General features: G+C 48.5%; 1 protein-coding gene across 1 annotated transcript; it reads right to left on the reverse strand.

The window, feature by feature from the left end:
- Positions 1-20,595: 20,595 nt before the first annotated feature.
- Positions 20,596-21,672, reverse strand: LOC104537328 (P2Y purinoceptor 2-like). The gene has a single exon (XM_010180160.1). The coding sequence runs from the start codon at positions 21,670-21,672 to the stop codon at positions 20,596-20,598; it is 1,077 nt and encodes a 358-aa protein (XP_010178462.1).
- Positions 21,673-22,638: the final 966 nt, after the last annotated feature.

A 22,638-nucleotide genomic window follows, 5' to 3' on the forward strand; every position in this document is an offset into this window, starting at 1 on the left:
TTGCTATGGGACACTACCAGACAGCTTAGACCCAGCTCTGGGCTCAGGGAAGGACACACATACAGCATTTTAAACCCCTTTATTAAGGCTGAAAGGTGTCAGTGGCTGGATTCCTCTCTTTCCATGCACATCAAACTGAGTAACCTGGTCTCAGCAGAGTGGCAGCCACTCTAATGTGAACGTTTGGAATAAAGGCCGAGACAAGTCTTTAGCAAAAACAGAAAAAGAACTTGTGAAATAGGCTTGATTTGTTATATCCAGTAATCTTAGGAATTCTTACATCCTTCCTGTTATTATCTGACATGATCCTCTATTTTTGGATACTCAGAAGGATTTATTCAAAGGAAAACTGAACAATAGCAAACATGGGATTAAAATAAAACCAGAAAAATAATGGGAATAGTGGACAAGAAGCTGGCTGGGTTTCCAGGAAGGTACGAGGTGAATATCCCACACAGGGAAGTGACCCTGCTATGTTCTGAATCTCTGTTCATGGGTTCTTCTTCAAAATGTTTTGTGGACTTCATCCCCACATATGGCTCTGACAACAACATATATTGTGAGGTCAAAAGGGCCTTGTCTTCCAGAAACCAGGGGGACAGGCTGTGACCAGGCAGCTGCAATTAAGCATGTCATTAAATCTCTTTTTTCCGGGTGCCTTGACATCTGTTTTTTAACACAGACATAAGAGGAAACACTCATTTTCTCCAACAGGATAAGAGCAGGTGCAAACAACTTTTGGCTTACCAAGACCTTTAGGCATGACACACCTTATTCTCGCATCTCACCTTGGCACGCCTGAACGTGCTGCTCTGCTCAGCCCCTGCGCATGGATTGAGCTGCATCCCATGTGGTTGATCTCCTCCTGGGTGAGTGTCCAAATCTCTGGTATTTTGGAGATACCACATGGTCCAAGTGGTCAACACAGCAATGACCCGTTTTGGCCATTCCCAGGTTGGTAGTTCACAACCTCCAGAGACAGCACTTACCTTTCTACTGCTCATGTGTGCACAGGATTTTACGTCTGCAAACAATCAGGCCAGCTCAAGGGCTTGGCTCTCACCCTGCCAGCTCCTGGACATGTTCCTCCCTTGGCTCTTCTCTCTCTTCTTTGCTCTGTGCTTCAGCAGACTGGTCCTGCTCCTCCCTCCTCTGCATGCCCATCACTTGCCAGGCATTAACATGGGAGGTCTTTCAGATGTCAGAAATGTCACCAACTCACTCTTCAGGGACATCCCTGCTGGGACCTGTGTGCAGATAGGCTGATTTCTTTGGACATCTTCCAAGCAGATGTCTCCTGCGCATTGTGTTCCTCCCTTATGACCCCAGAAAGCCTCTGTAAGTATCATGCAGGGCCTGGAAAGGCAAAGATGTCCATGTAGGTCCCAGGACTGTCACATTTGTCTTAGGACTGCTGAGCGAGGAAGATGTGTTCACATCAGCAGGCAACATGAAATGGCTCACTGGTGTGGTGGTAACACCAAACTGGCTGGTTTCTCCTTGTCTTCCTCTTCCTCCTCCTCCTTCTCCTCCTTCTCCTCTTCAGGCAGTTAATATTGATTTGGCTTATGAATTAAATTCCCTCTTAGAGATTCGATAGAGCCGGAATCGGTACATTAAACAAACAGCAAGAGGTTTATGACTCACTTGATGGCCCTGCGCCAAGACAAGCAAGAAAACCAGAGGCCTCAGCTGAGCATTGGGGATTGTTTGATGTTGAAATCTGCATGGTCCTGGAAAATACATGGGGTGGGTCTCCTCTCTAAATTCAGCTGGAGCAGGTGAAAAACTTGTCCCCTCCCCAGCCCTGGTGCACAGGACCTCTGCTTCTCAAGTGAGAGGACTCAACAGGACATTAGAGGTGCCACTGAAAAGAACAACCTTGTCCTTGAGAGGTGCCTGGGTACCACAGGGACACAGACCCCATCCGGACTTTGGAAAAGTCCCTCTTCCGCATGATGCCTGCTCTGGCACAGGATGATGCAGCCCTGTCCTGCAAAGGTCTCTATTTCTGAGTAAAATGAGTAAGAGTTGATTGTTCTTTTGGGTAGGAATGATTCAAGAAGTTTTAAATAGTAAAACTGTCCTTTTCTATAGCTATTTTCCTCTTTATTCCCGCTCTCAGCTGCTGGGTGGTTTGTATACAGTTATTAAAATCTGCTTTGACATCTCTCGCAGAGTATTTCCTTTTGGCATGCTTCTTACACATTTGTTTCCATCTAAATTCCCATACAGGGACAATGGAGAACCAAACCGCTTTCATCTCTCATAGCCTGCCTAGAGTGTCACGGCTGGAGATCAGACAGGGTGAGACCACCCCAAGGTCCTGGCTGAGGTGTGTTCTTCACTCTGATGGTGCCAACCATGGGCCAAGGAGGCGAAGCACCTCCTGTTCCTGTTTGCAAGACAAAGATCTAAAGACAATGGAAAATCCCCATCAGAAATGAGAACTCCATCACTCTGAGCCATTGGGTCTTTTTGCATGGAGAAACTCTCATCTCACCCAGAGCTGGCACTGCAGGAGGAGAGAAACTGAGCCAAAGCTCCCATGAAACTTTCCATGGCCCGAACCAGGAGGAAAAATCTCTTCTTGGCCCTCCAACTTCTCAGCTATTATGATCTTAAGCAGACGACCAACACTCACTAGCCAGCTCTTCAAGAGAACTGCACCACGTCCATGTCTCTCTCGCACCATCCATCCTCTCTGCTCCCTTCTCCCTGTGATCAATCTTTCCACTTGAGAGAGAAAAGATGACTGCTGGGGACACTAATCCACTTTAATTGTCCTGCCCATCTTCCACTTGCAGCCTTTCCTTACCGTACTTGTGAGCCCAGGACCCCCAGTTCAGCTCAGCCAAGGACCATCAGTTTCTGCCCCAGTGATGCCATAGGTGTCTCCAGCCCTACCATGGCCCAGGCCTGCCTGGCCATGGGCTCCCATGGATTGATGCTCCGACTTGGCTTCAGACCTGTCTTATCACCACAAATTTGCCTGGTGCTGGGAGCTTCCCTTGGCTGTCCCCTCTTTAGGTCTGCCCTAATCACCTCTCTAGGTCTGCCCTAATCACCTCTCTTGGGAAGGGTGGGATGGCTCCTGACTGGAATGTCCCCTGCCCTGCCAGCCCAGGGGTGCCCTGTGGTTCCCTGTCCTTTAGGAATCCTTGATAAAGGGAAAAATTATACAAAACTGGGAGGAGTAGCTGATATACCTGGGGGACATGGTCAAGCTGGAGAAAGGGGCAGAGAGGACCTTCATGGAGTTCAATCAGTGGAAATGGAAAGTCTTGCCCCTGGGACTAACCCCAGGCATTAGCACAGACTGGGTGCTGAGCGGCTGGAAAAAAGCTCTGCAGAGCAGAACTTGGGTATCTCGGTGGGCTTCTGGGTCTCCCCAGCATGAGAATGACGTGAACATACTGAAGTGAGTCCAGTGAAGGGCCATGAACATGAGAGCATCTTTTGTATGAGGAAAGGCTGAGGGAGCTGGGGCTGTTCAGCCTGGAGATGAGAAGGCTCCAAGGGGACCTTATAATGTATATTAATATCTGATGAGGTGGCAATAAATAAAATGGAGCTAGACTCTTCTGAGTGGTACCCAGTGACAGGACAGGAGGCAATGGGCACAACCTGAAACGCGAGAAATGCTGTTTAAAAATGTGAAAGTTATCTTGCTACTGTGAGGATGGTCAAGCACTGGCACAAGTTGCCCACATAGGTTGTGGAGGTGCTCAAAACCCAACTCAACATGGTCCTGGGCAACCTGCTCCCGGTCACCCTGCTCGAGCATGTGGTCGGACTCGATGGTCTCCAGAGGTCCCTGCCATTTTGTGGAAGGGAAGGAAGGAGAGGACACCATTAGGAAATAAAACCTGTCCACTTGTGTGAGAAGGTGGAAGTCTCTCCCATACCAAGGAAGTGACTGGGAAAGTCCTTGAAGCCACAGTTTGGTGTGATGGGGATGCACCTGTCCTGTGCTCTGTCTACTCCTTTGCAAGGTGGAGGGGCTGCTAATGCCAGGCCTTTCCAAGCATTTATACAAGGTTTTCTCCCACCCACCGTACCTCATATGGGGGCTGCAGGCAGGGCTGCTTCACCCTGCATGGTGGCCCTGTGAGGACACGGTGAGCTCGTCACCCTCCTCAGTGAATCCCAGCCAGCCTCCAGACATGCTACAGTGGATGAGCACCATGTCTTTGTCATTAGATCAGAGGTAAAAGCTCTGGCTGAAGTGCATGAACTTCTGCCCTGTGAAGCGGGTGCTCCTGCAGGATAGCAAAGTCCAGAAGTTAGCAAGGCTGGGAGAGATGTCAGCGCTCTCAAGAGGTGAGCAAGTGGGGTCCTCCTGGAGAAACACCTGGACACAGCAGCTGCTTGAACTGCTTCACTTGGAAATGGGCCTCTTTCCAACTGGTTTGGAGAGGCAGCACAGGCACAGGTGGAGATGAATGACACCGGGAAGCACCTACATCTTTCCTGACAAAGAGGCCAGGTAGCTACAAGGGCTGGACATCAATCCTAAATGTCTAATTTTGGTCTGATGAGTCCAGATATGTCTTAAAAGGTCCACATCTCTGTCTGGAGGCTGCTTCTAGAGACAACAGCTTACCTGGAGAGGACAATTCACCTTCCATATCTGGAGACGACATCAGCTGTCTTTTGGAAGTCTCTTTTTCTCCTGATGATGGAGGCTTGGCTCGCACACACACAGTTGAAATTTGCCTGCTGAAACCAGGACAGATGAAGCCCTTTTCCCCCATGACAGGGATTTATACTTATCCAGGTACTCTGCCAAGCCAGTTTCACCATCCCAGTCACCTTAAGGATGTTCTCCAGGCTGTGGAAAGCATCAACCTTGAGGCTTTTGAGAGAATTAAGTACCAATTCCCATAAATGCTGTTCTGGAGAATGTTCTTAGAACTTAGAACATCTTGCACTCATAGAAGGTAAGATGTGGATGAGGATGGAGCTGGAGCTGGAAGGATGGGTGTGATACACAGATCTGTACACATTACAGAAATGCCTCTCAGTCCTGCATTGCTTTAGCTACTTCCTCCCCTGGTTATGGCATCTCTGTGTCTGCTGCCATCGATGGCAATTACCCTCCTTGGTTGGGCCAAGGTAACCCCTGAGTTTGGAGGCTGGTGGCTTACATGAAAGGCTGAGCACAGAGAGCAAAGGTTACATAAGATTTGGGGAAAAAGCAAATAAAATACTGGTGAGAAATTACTCAGTTAAGTGAAGGCTGGAGACAGATTTGTAGCATGAAGAGGCACCTACTTTCTGCCCCACTTTCTACTTTCTGTCCCACAAGGGTATCTCACACCTCACTGACACCATGGATGTGGGGTGAAGAAAGGAGCTGGGCAGTGAAGGTTACCCAGGATGGGAGTGTCAAAGGGCTGCAGCTCGAGGTTTTCCTGGAAGGTGTTCAGAGCAGATGTGGTGGTCATGAGCCACGTGCCTCTGGGCACGAAGTGCCACTGGTGCTCAAGCTTTGGGGGGCTCCAGGCACTTTTAGGGGATGCAGAGGCCCACTAGTCACTTGGTTCCCAAAAAACATTGTTGACCAAAGCTGCAGCGAACTTGGCTTTCTGAGGGCCTTGAGCAGCTCTTATCAGCCTCTCTCTTAGCCCAAACAGTCCCATTCCCCCTGGTCTCTGGCTCCAGTCTGTGCTTGCCCTTCAGGGGTGCTCAGCTCAGCACCTTCAGTGGCATCTTGCACCTTTCACCCACCAGAGATAAGGGTCAGGGAGAGGGCCACCGAGCCCTGCATCACTCCATGTAGGGGGCCTGGACATCCCTCTCCTCCAGCAATACCTCCTGACACGCCTCTCCCATCCCACCCAGTGCGACCAGGCTGGGGCAGACTGGCTCCCAGCACAATGTAAAGAGAAAAGGTGAAAAAATAGAGGAAAAATTAGTGCAAGCATGTATTTACTGCCCTCACCCAGCTTGCAAAATCAGCTGAAAGGGAAGAGATGTGCTCCCAGTTTAGAAGTGCTCCCAGTTTAGAAGTGCTCCCAGTTTATGAGCACAGGGAGAGTGTCTGGGGGAAGATAACAGCTGGTGCAGACGCAGGGAGCTGGGCAGAGATAACGTGCAGGAGAACAGCCATGGGCAAAGCCCTGCCAAGTTGCAAAGCATGGAAATGTTTCAGCTCTGTGAAGCTCCATCCAGGGCTGAGTGACCCTGGACTGTGCCAGAGATAGGAGAGGGATGCACGCTGCCAGCCTTGGAGGCATGGATTTGGGACAAGGTCCAAAATTACGTATGTTTAAACTAGATCACTTTGCTCAGCTGCCCTTTGCATCCCTGGGGTTAAAAACCACCGCTATAATTAACTATAACTGAACATCTGCTGGCACCTTGATCCAGGCAGGACTCAGGAGCTGATGGGAACTGGGATCAACTGGTTTGAAGAGGTTAGAAAGGATAAAAAAGGCCCTTCAGCAGGGCTGGATGCTTTTCCAAGTGGGTCAGCAGTGGATGTCATCTGCCCCAGGCCCTTCTGCTTGGTCCAATGTGCTGCAAATATTCCTTTCCGCCTTCCTTCCCTCCCTGCCTCCCTTCCTCACTCCTCAACTCGTCTGATTTCTCTTTGCGTCCTGGATGACCTGCTCTGAGTGGGTCTAAGCATCCCTGAGGATTTGCCTGGTTCCCATTCCTTTCATCTCAGGATGGATCTTGCTTGATTTATCCATTCACCCAATGCTGAAGCTTGTTTCCAAAGGACAACACAGGCTCTTAATTCCACAAAGGGCATCAGCCAGCGATTTCTGAATATGTGGGGACAAGGCTTGGGATTATGCAGAGCTCTTTGCTGCTTACCGCTGAATTACAGTCATCTCCCACGACTGGCGACAGTGGGAGCACTGGGGTAATACCAGTGTCTTAGAAATAGTGCAAACAACACATGCAAAGCCAAGTATTTGTCCTTTCATGCTCCCCCAAAGAGGGTTTCTCCTGCAGAAAGTGGAGCTATCCTGGCACTAAACAGGGATGAAGAGGAGGGGAGGGGAAGATAGGGAGGGGAATAGAGGCTGGAGGGCAACAGCTTGACTGGGAAATAATAAGAGGGGAAAAAAGCCCAGCACCAGCATTTTAGCCAGATCCTGAATAGCAAATTCAACTCCTCTTCGTGACGTTTCCTAGGACACTGAGTCTTCTTCCTTGCCAGTTTTAATTGATTAACTGAGCATTAATGTGCGTAGCTGATACCTGTCATGTTTCTCACAGCAGCCAGTGGCAATTTAGTTGGGACATTTCAGTGTGTTTGAACTTGGGACACTATGTCCAGAGAACAGCAACAATTGCAAATGAAGTACAGATCAGAAATTCCTGTTGTTCCCACTTGGAAATAAGCAGAGCTGGTGCTTCACCAGCACCTCTAACAGTGGGTTAGAGGGTGAGTTGCTGGTTTTGGTGGGCTTGTTTCAGTTCATGGACTGGGAAGCACTGTTTCCTGAAGTTTCGGCTTTCTGGCCCCAGTGAGGACAAAGGGTGCCTAGAAAATACTGGAAAAACTCTAGGGATGAGAAGATAAAGACAGAGAAACTGATAATAGAACATATATTAAAAGCTCTTGTGTTCTTGAAGTATTTAATTTTAGAGGGGCCTGATGGTGGACTTTCTAAGAAAATGGGTGCTCGTGTGCACACTGGAGTGTGTTGCTGTGGGATGAATCACTTCCGAGCCCATCAGTCCATTTGGTCACACCTGGAGGAAGGTGAGAAGCTCAGAGATGCTGATGTTCCCACCAGCATGTAGAAGAAGAAGGAGATAGGCCCTGAATGATCCCTCCATGAGGGGCAAGGCAAGGAGAAACCCTCATTAGACCTCAAAGAATCCACCCATGATAAAGCCTCCAGCTTCTGCAGCTCCACAAGGAGCACCTCATCTGGGTGTTGCTGTAAGGCACGTGGCTGCCTGTCCCACCGCCCCCCTGCCAGCATGGCTAGACAGAGATCCCACAGTCCTTGCCCTCTTTCTCCGCATTGCCCATAGTCTTGACTGTAAGATGCTGGATCAGTGACCCAGAGTCTCATCCTGACTCCTCCCACTTTGTGACCTCCGACATGACACTTCAGACACTTTCCACCCCTGCATTTCCGGTGACCATGCTTGAAGAGCAAAGCCTGGTGAGATGTGGCCCACCAGGTCAGCATGCCCTGGGCTTCATGTCCCAGTGGTCCCTGTGGCTGCACAGCTGGCACAGCCCAGGCTGCCAGGGGGAAGGAGCCACCTCGCAGCTGCCACCAGATCAGAAACTGTTTCCTTTCCATCCTTCTTCTCTCCGTCCCCTGGGGAATTTCCATTTTTGCTTTCTCTCTGGACTACGTTCAAAACCTCAGGCCACACAGAACAACAGCAAAGAGGCAAGCTGGTGGTAGGGAATGGTATTTAGGGGAGAAAGCAGATATCCCCATCCTCGTTTCTCCATGAAGTCAGAAAGCCAAGTGGTTAGGAAAGGGGTTCAACTCTGAGGACCCCCAAGATATCCATGTGGGATTCTTATCTCTTGACATGTGCTCAGTCAGGCAAAGAATTAAACACCATTCACTCTGGAAAAAAGGGGCTGGCTCCATATTGGGAGCATCTACATTTTTGCACCAAGAGGAGGATCTGTGGTATAGCCGCACGAGACAGTACTTTTACACCCTTGTGAAAATTTACAGATTTCTACTTTCCTGGGAAAAAGGGCTATAACTTGGCTTAGGGGTGCAGATATACCACCAAGCCAAGTCATTTTGTAGATTCAGGACCACTAGAAGTTGAGAATGCTTCTCCTTAGCTTTTCCTCTTCTTCTGTAGGAGCCATGAATGCGCTCCTGGTGCTGCTGCTGAGCTCCGAGCAGCCAAGCTGTGATGGAGAGGGTGAGGGCAACGTATTTGTTGTGCTGCGACAGTCTGACCAGTGACTCTCTAGGGCTCAGGCTGGGAAGTTAAAATGTCCTGGCCCACGGCCAGCTGCTCTGGGCAAAGCCAGAACAAATATTCCTCTTAGAATAATTAGACCAAGGCAACGTGTTGGGGAAAGTCACTGACTGCCCAGAGTCTGCTGGCTGAAGCAGTGGTCCAGCGTGGTTGGCCCTAGAGGAGAGTGGTCAGAGGGCACAGTCATCCCTAAGCAGGGTGACCACATCATCTAAACTGGGCAAAACCCCAAGCAGCAGACTAGAAATGTCCATGGAAACAGGGTGCCTGGAGCACCCTTTGGTTCCCACCAGCCCTGGTTGTATCAGGATCTTGTGTGTGTCAGGGAGGTTCTCCCAGGGTGACCAGGCTTTCACTATCTCTTTCAGTCTTGCCTTGGGAAGATGTCGATCACAGAATATTAGGAGTTGGAAGGGACCTTGAAAGATCAGCCAGGCCAAATCGCTGCCAGAGCAGAATCACCCAGACCAGGTCACACAGGAACACGTCCAGGCGGGTTTTGAATGTCTCCAGAGAAGGAGACTCCACAACCTCTCTGGGCAGCCTGGGCCAGTGCTCTGTCACCCTCACAGTAAAGAAGTTTTTACTCATGTTCCCATGTAACCTCCTATGCTCCAGCTTGCCCCCATTGCCCCTTGTCCTGGCATTGGACATCAGAGAGAAGAGCCTGGCTCCTTCCTCCTGACACTCGCCCTTTACAAATTTATAAACATGAATGAGGTCACCCCTCAGTCTCCTCTGCTCCAAGCTAAAGAGACCCAGCTCCCTCAGCTGCTCCTCATAAGGGAGATGCTCCACTCCCTCCATCACCTTTGTGGCTCTGCGCTGGACTCTTTCAAGCAAAAATGATGATGGTGAGATCTTCTGAATGCAGGCCTAGGCCATGATATATCTGAAAAAGGCATTTTCTGCAACAACCTTTGCTTTTGAGACAAGACAAATTCCTCTCTTTTCTTGAAACAGTCACAAGTAGAGCTGGTCCACTGGGTGGGTCTGTTGCAAGATGCTGTGGGCTTTTCCTTGTCGAGGTCCACAACAGTTCAACCTCTGTGAAAACCTTCAAAGCACTGAGGTCCTGAAATGCCTCCTGATCTAGCACTGAGTGTGTGCTCCATCCTTGGAGTGGACAGCTGTATGGCCAACCTATAGGGTTGGTCAACCTGTGGCTGTTCTTGGGCATTATTTTGATGGGTTTGAGTTGGCACAGGTCAGATCCCTGCTTGGCCATGGTTAGCAAGTAGTAAGTATGGATTTAGCAGAGGAGGTGTGGTCTCTGTAAAGTATTTGCAGTGAAAATAAAAGCTACTACAGCAGTGTTTAACTGCAGAAAGGGAAATTACAGAGAAATGAGGAAGCTCCCTGGAATTAAGCAGCTAAACATAAGAATGCAGATGCAGCGGAAGTGGATTGAAGATGCAAATACAAAGCAGTGATTCATAAAGGCTGTAAAAATGTTCCCCAGGGCAGCCAGAGCTTAACAACGGGGGAAAAATGTCATTAAGTGAAAGAAAATCTCCTGTAGAAGGTCCATGCCATGTCCAAAGTGGGATGCATGGAAGAGGTCACAAATTGGCAAGTTGAATGCAAAAATCCACTTGAGTGTATATAGAAGTTTTGGGGAACAACTTGCTAAAAGCTGAGAAATTAGTTACCAGGAAGCAAAGCCCACAGCAAAGTACTTCAGAGCTTCATGGTGTTGAATAAAAGTCATTGTGCTGAATTGCGTGGTGGAGAGGAGGTGCCAGCATCTCCCTTGAGCTGTCCCTGTCCTGCTGCCCCACAGGGAGAAGGGCTGGAGCTGTAACGAGCCCTAAGGAGGAGGATGAAGATCTCCTCCAGTAATTATTCAGCTCCTCATGGTTGTAAAGGACCTGTCCAAGACCCAGATTGCCATCACCAAGAGATGGAGTATGGGGATGACAGCTGCTGTGGCTCATCCCCCACCAACCACCCAGTGTCCTACCTGAAGGAGGTGGGGCAATGCGTGGAGGTTATAAAAGAGGAAAAGTTCCCATGGTAATGAAATTTTCCACAGATTATCAAGCACACCAACCCCACCTCCGTCTCACAAAATCCTGCAGCCACAATAGCAGGGCGTGATTCAAAGCAGATATCACATTGCTCATTCCTTACCCTTGTCCCTTCCCTGGTGGTGTCTGCCAGCAATGATGCACTAGGGCTTATGTAAATATATATATATATAATTCACAGCACGTTTGGAAAAAAAAAGTATATATTTATATATAACACATGTTTCACAACACGTTTAAAAAGTGTCACTGCTGTTACCAGGATATCTTCAGATACCTGTAGGAAATCCCCCAGCAGGTAGGACATCTCTGGATGACAGCCTGAAAAATACAAAAGAGGCCCTTTTTGATGTTATTAAACCATGTCGTTAAACCTGAGATTACCTGGGGTCAGTTTGAAGGGTAAACATTTGCTCTTAATGGAAAAGGATTGCTTTATCTTTGCCTGCTTATGTGAATGCTTTATCTGCAGCATAATGAAGCAACAAAGTCTTTCTCTTGTCCTTTTCCTGCTACATCGGGTTTCTTGCAGTCCTTTAGCTGATTTCTCCTCCCACACAGGGTCGACGTCAAGAGCGCGTCCACCAGTTTCACAATAATCCCTTTAACTTGCAACCGGACAAAACCCAGAAAGCTGGCCTGAGTGGTGAGGCTGGGGAAGGAAGCATTTTTCGACTGGGTGGCTGAACCAAAATTTGGAAGGAAAACATGATTCTGGTCAAAGGGAGGTCAAAAGGAATAGTTTCTGTTGGTTTTTTTTAACCCTTGCTTATTTTGATTTGCTTGCTTAAAAAAAAGATGAAAGGGGTTCTTTTTGTTGTTGTTGAAAGAGTATCTTTTTGAAGTGAAAATTTAAGTGCTTTGTATCAGAAAAGAGGGAAGAGGAATATTTCTGTGCCTCCCAGTCAAACCACTCCATTTTGGAAGAAAAGAATAAAAATCTCCAAAAATTATTACATGTCCTGGGAGTTGAGTTATTCCCTCCAAAATATCTCCATCCTCAACATCCACCTCTGAGCAGCAGAAAAACCCTTTGGGGGAAATTTTTCTTTCCATTAAGCCCTAGTTCTCTGTGGTGTTCACCTGGTGTGACTCAGCCTCCTTGGACATAGTTGGCTGGACACATACCTCCAGGCTATGAATATCCAGCTTAATCATTGCATCATTGCCAGCATGGTTTGGACTTGGACTCTTCCAAAGCAACTCCTTTTTTGGATGCCCACAGGTGGGTTGGAGATGGCCCCTGGGTCAGGGGGGTGAGAGAGCAACTTTATGGGACATGTACCCAGAAGATGTGTCCTGGACTGTCTCATGGACCAGCACAGCTGTAGCCACAAGGAGACATATTTGCTTATCCCAGCATCATTGCTTACCACAGGACAATGTTTTATGAGGCACTGTGAGTTCCTCAAGAGGGTACGTGGTCTCCTGGAGGGACTGTCTCTTCCTTGTAGGTTTGCATGGCATTGGGTAGCAGGACAGGCATTAATTGGCTCAAATCAGGCATCTGATGGGCCAAAGCAGGGAGGAGGAGAGCCCCAAAACACCACACATCCGCATCAGGCAGATCACTGAAAGAGGGAACCCAAAGGGATGAAGCTCTCTTCCTCCATCTATGGGCAACCAGGAGGAAGAACAGCTGCTACAAATTATTAATTTGTACATCACGTATCAACCCAGCTGTCTTCTGGAGATGCTTGAGGAGTTACCATAACTCGGGAGTCCTTTGCTAATTGGGACAAAAAAAATGAAATATTTTGGAGATGAGGGGAATTCTGATGCTACAAGAGGTTGTCACAAGGTGCTGCTCTTCCTCCAGGCTTTGTGCTGTGCAGAGGAGAGCCTGTGGAACCAGTCACATCTGGGAAATATTGCCTCGGAAGGGATGATGAATTTCTAGGAAACTATTCCGGAAAGCCAGATGAGGCTCAGGCCAGTGGGGTGTTAATCACCATCTGTAACCAGAGCCATTGGACATGGGGACTCGCTGCTGCCCACAGCCCTGGCTGGAGGCATCATCCATATGGATGCTGCTCCATCCAGGCCCACAATCCCAAAAATTACCCTTTCCCCCCAGCACTGTCATTGCTCCCTACCCCAGCACATCACTCCAGGAGCTGACCACAGAGGGGTCCCTGAACCTAGACCACCCAGCCAGGAGCCCACAGCTCATTTGCCTAATGAAAAGCAGATGAGGAGGCATCAGCAGGGAGGCTGCTCCAGTGCTTTTAATATTTCCTTGGCAAACCCCTGCAGTTTTTCAGCTGCCTTTGCGCAGCCGTGGCATGCCGGACCGGGTTCATGGGCGATGTCGGTGTGCAGATGGGTTTGGGGAAGCTGACGTTAGTGATGGTGCAGTGACAGCAATGCCTACCCACCCGCTGCCCCCATTGGGTTATTTTTAAGTCTCAGCCTTGCAAGCTAATCCTGGGAAGAAGCTGGAAGGGTGAGACATGGGAGTATTGGCATCCTGCTGAGCACAGGGCCCTGGTGGTGCTGCAGAAGCTTTTTAGGGGCAATTTGTGTCATTTAACAACTCCCACTTGGCCAGCTACGCTTTTTTGATAGGCAGTGGAGAGGAAAAGGCATTTCTGGGTCATGCGCCCATGGACAGTCCTTGAGATGCAGCTCTGGCATGTGTTGAGTCACGTCTAGGACGCTCTGATTTTGGCGCCAGCACTGTTCTGAGCGGGGGCTTGGACTGAAGACCTCCATGGATCCATTTCCTAGATCCTGTCTGATCCTATCTTGATGGGCTCCAGGCAGCTACCCCAACACAGGTGCCACTAATGCAGGTGGCTCTGTCAGAGTATGTACCTTGGTTTCCCATGGTGCTGGCAGAGCTGGTCTCCTGTGCCCTCCACCAATGCTTGGAGGTGTGGTATGTACCCCTGGGGACCTGGACCATAGGATCTCCTTGTGATCATGGGTACCGCACAGCAGGGCAAGGGCATGTAGCAGGCTCTAGGGTGTCCAATTATTCCCTGAAAGCCATAGCAACGTCCCTTTCTCCTAGCATGAAGGCTGAAGTAATTGACTCCTTTGCTCAAGGAGGACCAGAAGCTCTTCTAATCAAATGTGGTCATCCTCTCAGCACCTTCCCCTTCTTGCAACCTATCTACTTGGCCCTGTAAATCGCAGTGTGCAGTGACAGAAACACACTGAAGAGCTGGCCAACTCCAAGAGTTAACAACTTACTTTACAATCCCATCCAAGGTGCTCAGGCCCATTTGCTCATTTGGGACTAGTCGGACTCGTTCAACAGGCCATGAGGAACAGTCTCCATGCCAGGATATTGCACCCACACCCTATTTTCAAACAAGCTGTGCTGGCACCCACTTGGCATCATGTCCTGCTGCCAGGCTGCAAAATGCACTCAGCCACAAAGCAAGACCAGAAGAACTGTGTCTGGCTGGGGCTGGTGGAGCTCCTTTACCTAACAAAGGTCTCAAGAAAGGCATCACCTCCTCTTGCATCCTAGAGAAGGATGTTAGCTGGGCTCACAGCTTCACTAATGGCATTGCAGGAGTGCTCAGGGGACCAGAACAACTCGTCCAGCAGTCTGGCCATGGATGAAGTTGTGTTCATAGCCCCAGTGAATGACTGATCAGGGACATCCTTCCAAAATAAACCCATTTCCAAGTGCAGAGATGGTGGTAAATCCCCACTGTGAAGGACATGTACCAATGTCCTTCCCAACATGGGTCCCAAATGGCCTCTACCTCTATCCATGCACTGGGGCTTGCATTTATACTCCTTTCCCAATGGTGGCCAGTAAGTTTCCAACCTGCTTGCCCCAGTTTTGATGAGAAAAGGATGAAAAGAGGTTAAACGAGCATCGAGCCTCTATGGGAAGGGTAGAGAAGGAGCTGGAGTGGTGGGAGGGTGGCTGGATGAAAGGCAGATGGTGACCAGGCTCTTTCCTTGCCCTTATAACCAAAGGTCCTGGGAGGAGACGCTGATTCCCTGGCTGTCCTGCATGCTGCGGCTCTGCTTATGCAAAGGAAATTTCAACATCCATCCCCTGTAAAGTCCCATGGATGAAAACCAGGACCCTGCCTTGAGTGGTGATGTGTGCCTGGGTGGACATCCCAGAATGGAGACAGGGACCCACCACTGGCACCCTGGTGCTCTCACTGCTAGTCTGGGACACAGGGGACCCCATTTTCCCCTGGTGTGGATGTGGGGACCCCTTGCTCCTTGCTGCCACATCCGCTTAGCACCAGCAGAGGACTCTGCTGCAGCAGGGTTCAGCCTATTCAGCTAAATGGTTTTTCTATTAAAAATCAGTGCAGGATGCTGGCCGCAGTACAGGGATCACAGTCTTCCATGCATCTTCCACCATCTTCATGGTCTCCCATCGGTCAACCTGTGCTTGTATATGTGTGCATGTGTGTTTGTACATGTGTGCCTTCACAGTATGACAGTTCAGCTGCTCCCCGAAACACACACCAAGATGTTGGTGTTTAGCCAGTGCTTAAAATTTCAGGTACTTTGGGAAAAAGAAAAGGATATTTAAAACTTGGGTTTTCTTGAGCATTTATTTGCCCAGAAGTCTGCAAATATTGGTATTGAACCCAGGAAAGCCTTAAAATTAACTCCTCACAAAGCCAGATGATTGGTGTGTTATTTCAAACACCCACTGGTTTGGTTTCTTCTAAAGAAAATTCTGTCTTGGGATTTTTTGGGAATTTCTGCAATAATATAATTAGTTTGTGGGATTTGGGAATTTCCCCACTTTGCTTTGAATGGCTTTGGGGCACGACCTTTCCTCACTCATCATTGATGGTGTGTTGGATACCTCCCCCAGCCACTGCAGGCTGTAGCATGGGAGATGTGAGTGTGGATTCTCTGGTGTCTAATACAAAGGTTGAGCTGTTGGTGAGGGCTCCTTTGACTCTTTCTCCTTTGTGTGGCAAGTTGTTTTCTATGAAACTCATAGGAACAGAGAATTTATTCCTCTACCAAATTGGCCAACTAGATCAAAAATTACTTGGAGGGGCAGACAGATTTGTTTCTTAGAAAAACAAGCCCCAAGGAGGAAAACCATAAGAAAAGCAAAGCCAGAACACACTACTCAAAAAAGAAGTGGATGTACCATGTGGCTTACAGTAACAACATGACCCGCTGCCTGATTAAGGGTCTGCTTCCTAGAAAGGCATCGTTGAGAGGAAAAAGCCCTGTACTTGGATGCTGGGAAGGTCTAGCAGAAGTACACATCCCTCCAGCCTGCATGGCAGATTTGTTTCGCAGGAAACCATTAATGCTCTTAACTTTCTCTTCCTGCTCCCAGCGCTAAGAGATATTTAGAAAAAGTGGTTTGGGAGTTTTTTGTTTCTCTGCAGTGAGTGCTCGATCTCTATGTTCCCCATCAATGGTTATTCTTGCTCAATTCTCATTCTTGGGTTTGGGTGACTCACACAAGTCAACGCTGGCATGAGCTACAAAGAAGTCATTACAGGAAAAGCTTGGGCGTGATGCTGTAAAACACATGAGCTTAAGTTATTCATGTGTGAGCCCATCATTTGCATGGCATTCACTGTGGGATGGGACTCCAAAACCTGGGCTGAAAATCAAGAGTGGGTTTTCAAAGAGTGTATTTTGGGATGACTAATTTAGCAACCTTGGGGATAGCAGATATTTCTTTGGCTTTATGCTTTTGAGTTTTCATGTTCTGGCAATTATAAGGGCTATGAAGTTTTATAAAAGAGAAGCCAAAGCAGAACTTTCTGCCATGGTGCAGGGGACCTTCAAGTGCTTCTCCATCCCACACTGCAGGGCAATGGGTATTTAACACTTCTGCACCTTAGGATGTTGCTGGGAGATCATGTGCAGCAAAAAGGCACAAAACTAATTCAAAGGCCAGAGGAATCAGCCTTGGGACAAAAGCAAAGGAATTAGAGCTGCTCAGATGATTGCCAGGCAGATTTCAAGGGAACTTTATCACAGTTTGTAATAAAATCATCAACTGAGATGAATGTGTCCTAAAAGACTTGTTATGCTGGCGGAGAAAGGCACCGCAAAAGCCAGGCTGAGAAGCAACCAGCAGAAAACTGCAATGGAAAACAAAATATGTACTTTTTCATGGGGACTGTGGTTAGGTTCAGGAAACCTTGTCCTGGTGTCTGTAGAGGAAGGTGAGAAGCCTTTGAGAACAAGAGGTTTCACTCCAACACATGGAGTTAAACCTCTTGGTTTGGTGATTCTGTGAACAGCTGGGTGAACCAGAAAACACCATGCTCTATGGGATGGGAGATTAATTACTTAGAGATTCATTAATTGATTACTTAGTCTAGCAATTTATTCTGACCTTCAATAGGAGAAGCCTAGGAGAAGCCTAGGAGAAGCTACCCATCAAGTCCATGGAGACACAAACAAAAAGATTGGCTAAGGATTTTGTCATCCTACCAGGCTTTTTGATCCCTGTAAAAGCCCTGCTGTGATCATATAGCTGTCTCTGCACCTGCATTTTGCCAGAACTGGTGGCACCAGCCCTCTGACTTCAAGAGACATTAGGTAGAGGTCAAGACTCACAGAGGAGGCTTTGCTTGGCAGACGGACTCCAGGAGCAGTGGTCTCTTCTGGGGCATTTTCTACCCTGTCTGAACCTTTGCCAGATCTTTAAGGGGTAAATCAGAGGGTTTGGGTCAGCCCATTGCAGCTATGGGGACATGCTGTAAGTATGTGCAGTGGGCACACTGCAAGATGCACGGCCCTACTGGGGCAGGGTTAGAAGAGAGGACTGAAGCTTGGTGGCTTTGGAGATCCAGAGGTTTACTCCGGCCAGCTATAAGGAGCCATCCTGGGATGCTCCAACCTGTCTCCTCAGCAAAATCTCATACGAGACAGTTGAGTTGTTCCTCTGGGTCTTCCTGTCTCTGAGAAGCAAGGATGCAGGATGAGAATGGGTGTTACTGGGCTTCTGAAAAAGGGGAGACAGCAGTGATATGAGATGAAACCCTCTCCAATGAGCTACTGGGTTTGGGGGTGCTCCAGCAATCCTCTCCATCTCACCAGGAAGAGAAGACCTGTCTCTTGGGAAGGCCACCTCCTCCACAGGCTCCTACAGGAATTCAGATGCTGAGCTATCTGTAGAGCCGATGTGTGGACAGCTGGATTTGGAGCTTGAAACATGTTTATGATATTCAACAACCCAGTTTTTACCCCCAGTATCCCCTCTTCTTTGTACATATCAGAGGAGATGGCAGAAGAGTGCTCATAGTAGAAATAAATTTATTTACTATAAGAAATCTGAAGTGTTTGCACGTTACAAAAATAAAAATGTACAGTCATTGTCACAAAATCCACTTTTTTTTCTAGTATAAGTTAGTGCTTTTACAAACAAACAAAAAAATTTATATATAGATTTCCAGTTGGTACCTCTCCAACCACTCTGCATCTGAACAGTGCCGCTAGCTTGTGCGGGATCAGGATCACAGAGGGATCCCCCTGATGGCACTGGCAGGGTTGCCCAAGGTGGTGTTTTGAAGCTGGCTGATGCCAGCTCCGAGAAAGGTGCAAACGCTGAGCAGGACTGCAGGGGTGAACTTTCAGTGCATTTTTGTTGAATTATTCAGAGCACGTAACTTGGTGTTCATGCTACTTTTTGGCAAGTGTGGAAGACCAGGCAACACCTGGCCTGGAGTAACGTTTGTACCAGTTCAGCACTGCGGTTGAATTAATTTCTCTGAATTATTTGTCTCACCCCAGTGACTATGCCACGACCCTCTCCATAAAACCAAGCTCCCTTCACAGGCACAAGGTAAAAAAGGTGCTGCCACAGTGCAAGTCCAATCTTAACCCAACCCTATCCTAAAAGTTCACTCAAGGATGAGACCAACCACCCTACAAATGTCCTACTTTTCTTTGCTGATGGTGGTCAGTGCTGAGACAGTCCCCTCCTGTGCTTCCTGTGGTTGTGACATTGTTGGTTGGGACAAGAGGCCTCCATGTGACCATGGCTACACTGAGCTGGGACCACAGAAATGTCCCAGTTAACCCTGAATGGTCCCAGTCACCCTCAACTGAACTCAGCAGGTTATGTCGTGACATCTTTATCTCCATAAGAGGGAGGGATAGGAGAAACTAAGAAGAGGTCTGAGGAATTGGTCTAAACCAGGATCAAACGTGTTTGCCTAATCCTAAAATAGAGCCAGGACGGCTTTTACAAGATATGACTTGCCCAGTGTTGCAGAACAAGCAATTTTCATTTTTTGGGCTGAAGAATCAGCATCCTCGTGGCAAAGCTGGGCAAGGAAACCATGGACCTTGACTCCTGGCTCTCTGACCCAACAATTAGAGAGAGAAAGACCGAGTGGACCTTTTGGGAAGTGTTTTGTGGATATTTTCTCTGGTTTACTTTGAACTGTCTTGGATGATGGGGGATGCAACACAGAACTGGGGTAAAGCTTAGCACCACATTTACTGGTATGGCTTCTAAATTCAGGGTTTAGTGCTGCCAAATTTCTCAGAGAAAGTCTACACTGTCTGTAAGGGATATGGTGACTGGCTCCAGTGGAGTACTGGGATTATTTGGATTATGGGGAGACTAGACAGCAGCATCTGGGCAGCATTTTGGGTCACACCAAGCTGCTAAAGGTCACAGAGGGCTGTCACCTCAGAGCAGCATTAAGGATGCAACAGCACCCAGCCAAGCAGATGAGCAATGGTCTTTGCTTCTTTGCTGAAAATATGAGTCAGTAGTAAGGAGTTTAAAAACAAGACATGAAGACCTCACCCTAAATTTTAATGAGTTAGAGATGATGATGAAAGTCAGCAGCTGAGAGGAAGCTATGGACTTCTAGAAACTTTTCAAGAGTTGCTGCTGAGAAGCACTAATGGGTCTCCTGGAAGATGCTGACCCCACTGGAGAAACCTACAGGGGACCTACTTGATGGTACCACTAAACTCCAGTGGGATGGTACCAGTAAACTCCAGTGGGACGGAAGGTCCACCAGCACCCTTTTTAATGGGAAGCCAGCCCTTGGACAGGAGCTGGAAGTCCCCTCCTGGCTCTGCCAGCAGATGCTGGGGCTTGAAGCTGGGAGAGCATTTCTTCAGGGATGCAAAGCTTTACCACCTTTCCTGCTGTGGGTGGTATTTGCACTTGACATTTTCATTGACTTGTTTAGCAAAACCACAGCTGACTCTTCTCATCAACTGAAAGCCTTTCCTCCCTTGCCAAGGCATGTAGAAACCCTTGCTACCTCTGTGCCAGGGAATTTGGAGATGGATTTCTTTAGGGGGACCTTTTGCACATGTTGTGTCTGCTTTAGAATATGAATTAAAACATAAAGAGTGTGATTTTTTTTTAGCAGTTTTGGCCACCATGGTAGAGGTCACCCAGCCTTACTGGTGGAGAGATGACATTCAGGGTTGAACAGAGAGGCAGGCTTCAATGAAGAGGCAGAGATACGGGGTTTGTGTGTATAACCACAGCAGCATCTTTCTGAAAAAACATTTGAAATGGCGACGAGCATAGAAGCACGTTTAACATGGACCATGCTGAAATGGGTGCAAGCTAAGGCACTGCAAACACTAAAAGCCTCGGGCTCTGAAGCATCCTGACCTCCCTTCACACAAGGATAAATCCTTCCGTCATGGAGATGGTGCCAGCCATGCCAGAGCAGAGCTAGGACTTCATGTCCTTGGATAATGTGTCTGTGTCATTGCTGGTTCCCAGGTGATTGTTGGGTACAATACCCAGCGCCACTTCATTTTGAGGCTTCCAAAGCATTTTGTTGCCTGCAAACTTCATAAATCGCTGTCCTGCTAAGAAATACAAAATGGGATCCAAGCAGCTGTTGGTGCTAGCTAGGGGACGAGTCACCTTGTAGGCTAAATTGATAGCATTGAGGGTCTGACAGCTCAAGTCCCAGCTCCGGAAGGAGTAGTACAAGGTACGAGTGACATGAAAAGGAAGAAAACAAACAATGAAGACCACCAAGACAATGATTATCATCTTGACTGACTTCTTTTTGGATCGGGACAGCCGGGAGATCCCTCGTGTGGGTTGCAGCAGTCTCCGGGCCATTAGGCAGTAGCAGATGATGATGATGAGAAACGGGATGCAGAAGAGCAGCACCAACATCACTGAACTATAAATGACAAACTGGCCAAAGAGGTCCTTGCTGGATGTGTCGTGGCAGGTGATGGTGTCACGCTTCACGCTGGTGGTGACAAAGAAGAGTATGGGCGACTGGCACACGACTGTTACCACCCACACGATGACTGACACCCTCCGGGCATAGCGAACGTGCCCCCACTGCAGCGACTTCAGCGGGAAGCAGATGCCCAGGAATCGATGGATGCTGATGCAGAGGAGGAAAAGAATGCTGCAGTAGAGGTTGGTGTAAAACAAGAAGCGGACTATCTTACACAGGCCCACACTGAAGGGCCAGTTGTCCCCCATGGCATAATAATACACCAGGAGGGGCAGGGAGACCACGTAGAGCATGTCAGACACAGCCAGGTTGAACATATATGTGGTGGAGGCATTCCAGGTCTTGATCCTGAAGATGAAGCCGTAGAGGGCCAACAGGTTGAGAAAGAGCCCCACCACGCACACGATGCCATAGGAGACAGGCAGCAGGATATACTTGAAGTCCTCATCAAATATACACTTGTAGGTGTCGTCTCCTATGCCATCTGGGTCCAAGGAGCTGTTGATGAGTCTGGTCCAGGCTGGAGGAGTTGTTAGGTTCGCCATCACCCTGGAGGGAAAGCAAAGAGGCTGTAAGGACATGGAGGTGAGGACTCCCTGGAAAAGGTGGGTTAGACAAGAAAATCCCAGTGCCATACTTCTGTGACATGTTGTGTGGTCCATGCTGTCATCATTACTATATTTGCACCCTTCCCTTCTCCTCCCATCAAGGTTGCCACCAACATTTGTCTGTGTCTATCCAAAATCTACCTGCAAGCATGGGTTGCTGTCTCGCTGGCTGTGCCACCTCAGTGCAGGTGACAGTGACTTGAGAGGTGGCAGTGTGTGCCTCCAGCCAGCACATCGTACCCCCACAGAGACCACAGCCTCATTGGGTGTTGATGCAATTGAGGTAGTCCCTAGCATGGAGGGCTTACGATCAAGCTGATAAAGGAGATTTTATTTATCTTCAATTTGCATCTGGATCATGGAGGAGGAACCAAGCTGCTCTAAAGTCATCAACAAATCACAGGCCACACCTGGAAGTCCAAGTCAGATCTCCTGCAGCCACTTTCAATGCCCCAGTACACCTTTCCCACCACATTCATGCAGAAATTTGGTCTCCTGCACTACAGAACAGGAAAGACGCTCCATTCTGTGGTCAACCATCCATGAGAAGTATCTCAGCTGAGCATCGTGAAAGGAGGCCCTACTAAACCCCAGACAGAGCAGGCAAGAAAAGGGAACTGCACTCTTCAGTGAATAACTCCCATGACTGGCAGGGCCCTGATTTCAGAGGTCCTCAGCTCCTTCTGGTAGAGCAAACATCACAACATCTGGAGACCCCTGTAAACAAGCCTTGCCAAAAGGAGTGTGTTCTCCACCACAGGGGCTCTCCCTGAATTGGTTGTTGATGATGATGATTGGTTTTTAAAGGATTTAGTGTTGGGCTGATGGTGGCCATCTTGCTGGTCCTGCTTCTTGGCCTAGAGATCTGCTCCTCTAGCATCACCGCCACCACGATGTCTGCCC

This window comes from Mesitornis unicolor, unplaced genomic scaffold (assembly GCF_000695765.1).
Source record: "Mesitornis unicolor isolate BGI_N332 unplaced genomic scaffold, ASM69576v1 scaffold27082, whole genome shotgun sequence".
NCBI classification, from domain to species: domain Eukaryota; kingdom Metazoa; phylum Chordata; class Aves; order Mesitornithiformes; family Mesitornithidae; genus Mesitornis; species Mesitornis unicolor.

Coding starts and splice junctions, on each gene's coding strand:
- LOC104537328 (XM_010180160.1), bottom strand. CDS start 21,672: ATGGCGAACCTAACAACTCCTCCAGCCTGGACCAGACTCATCAACAGC.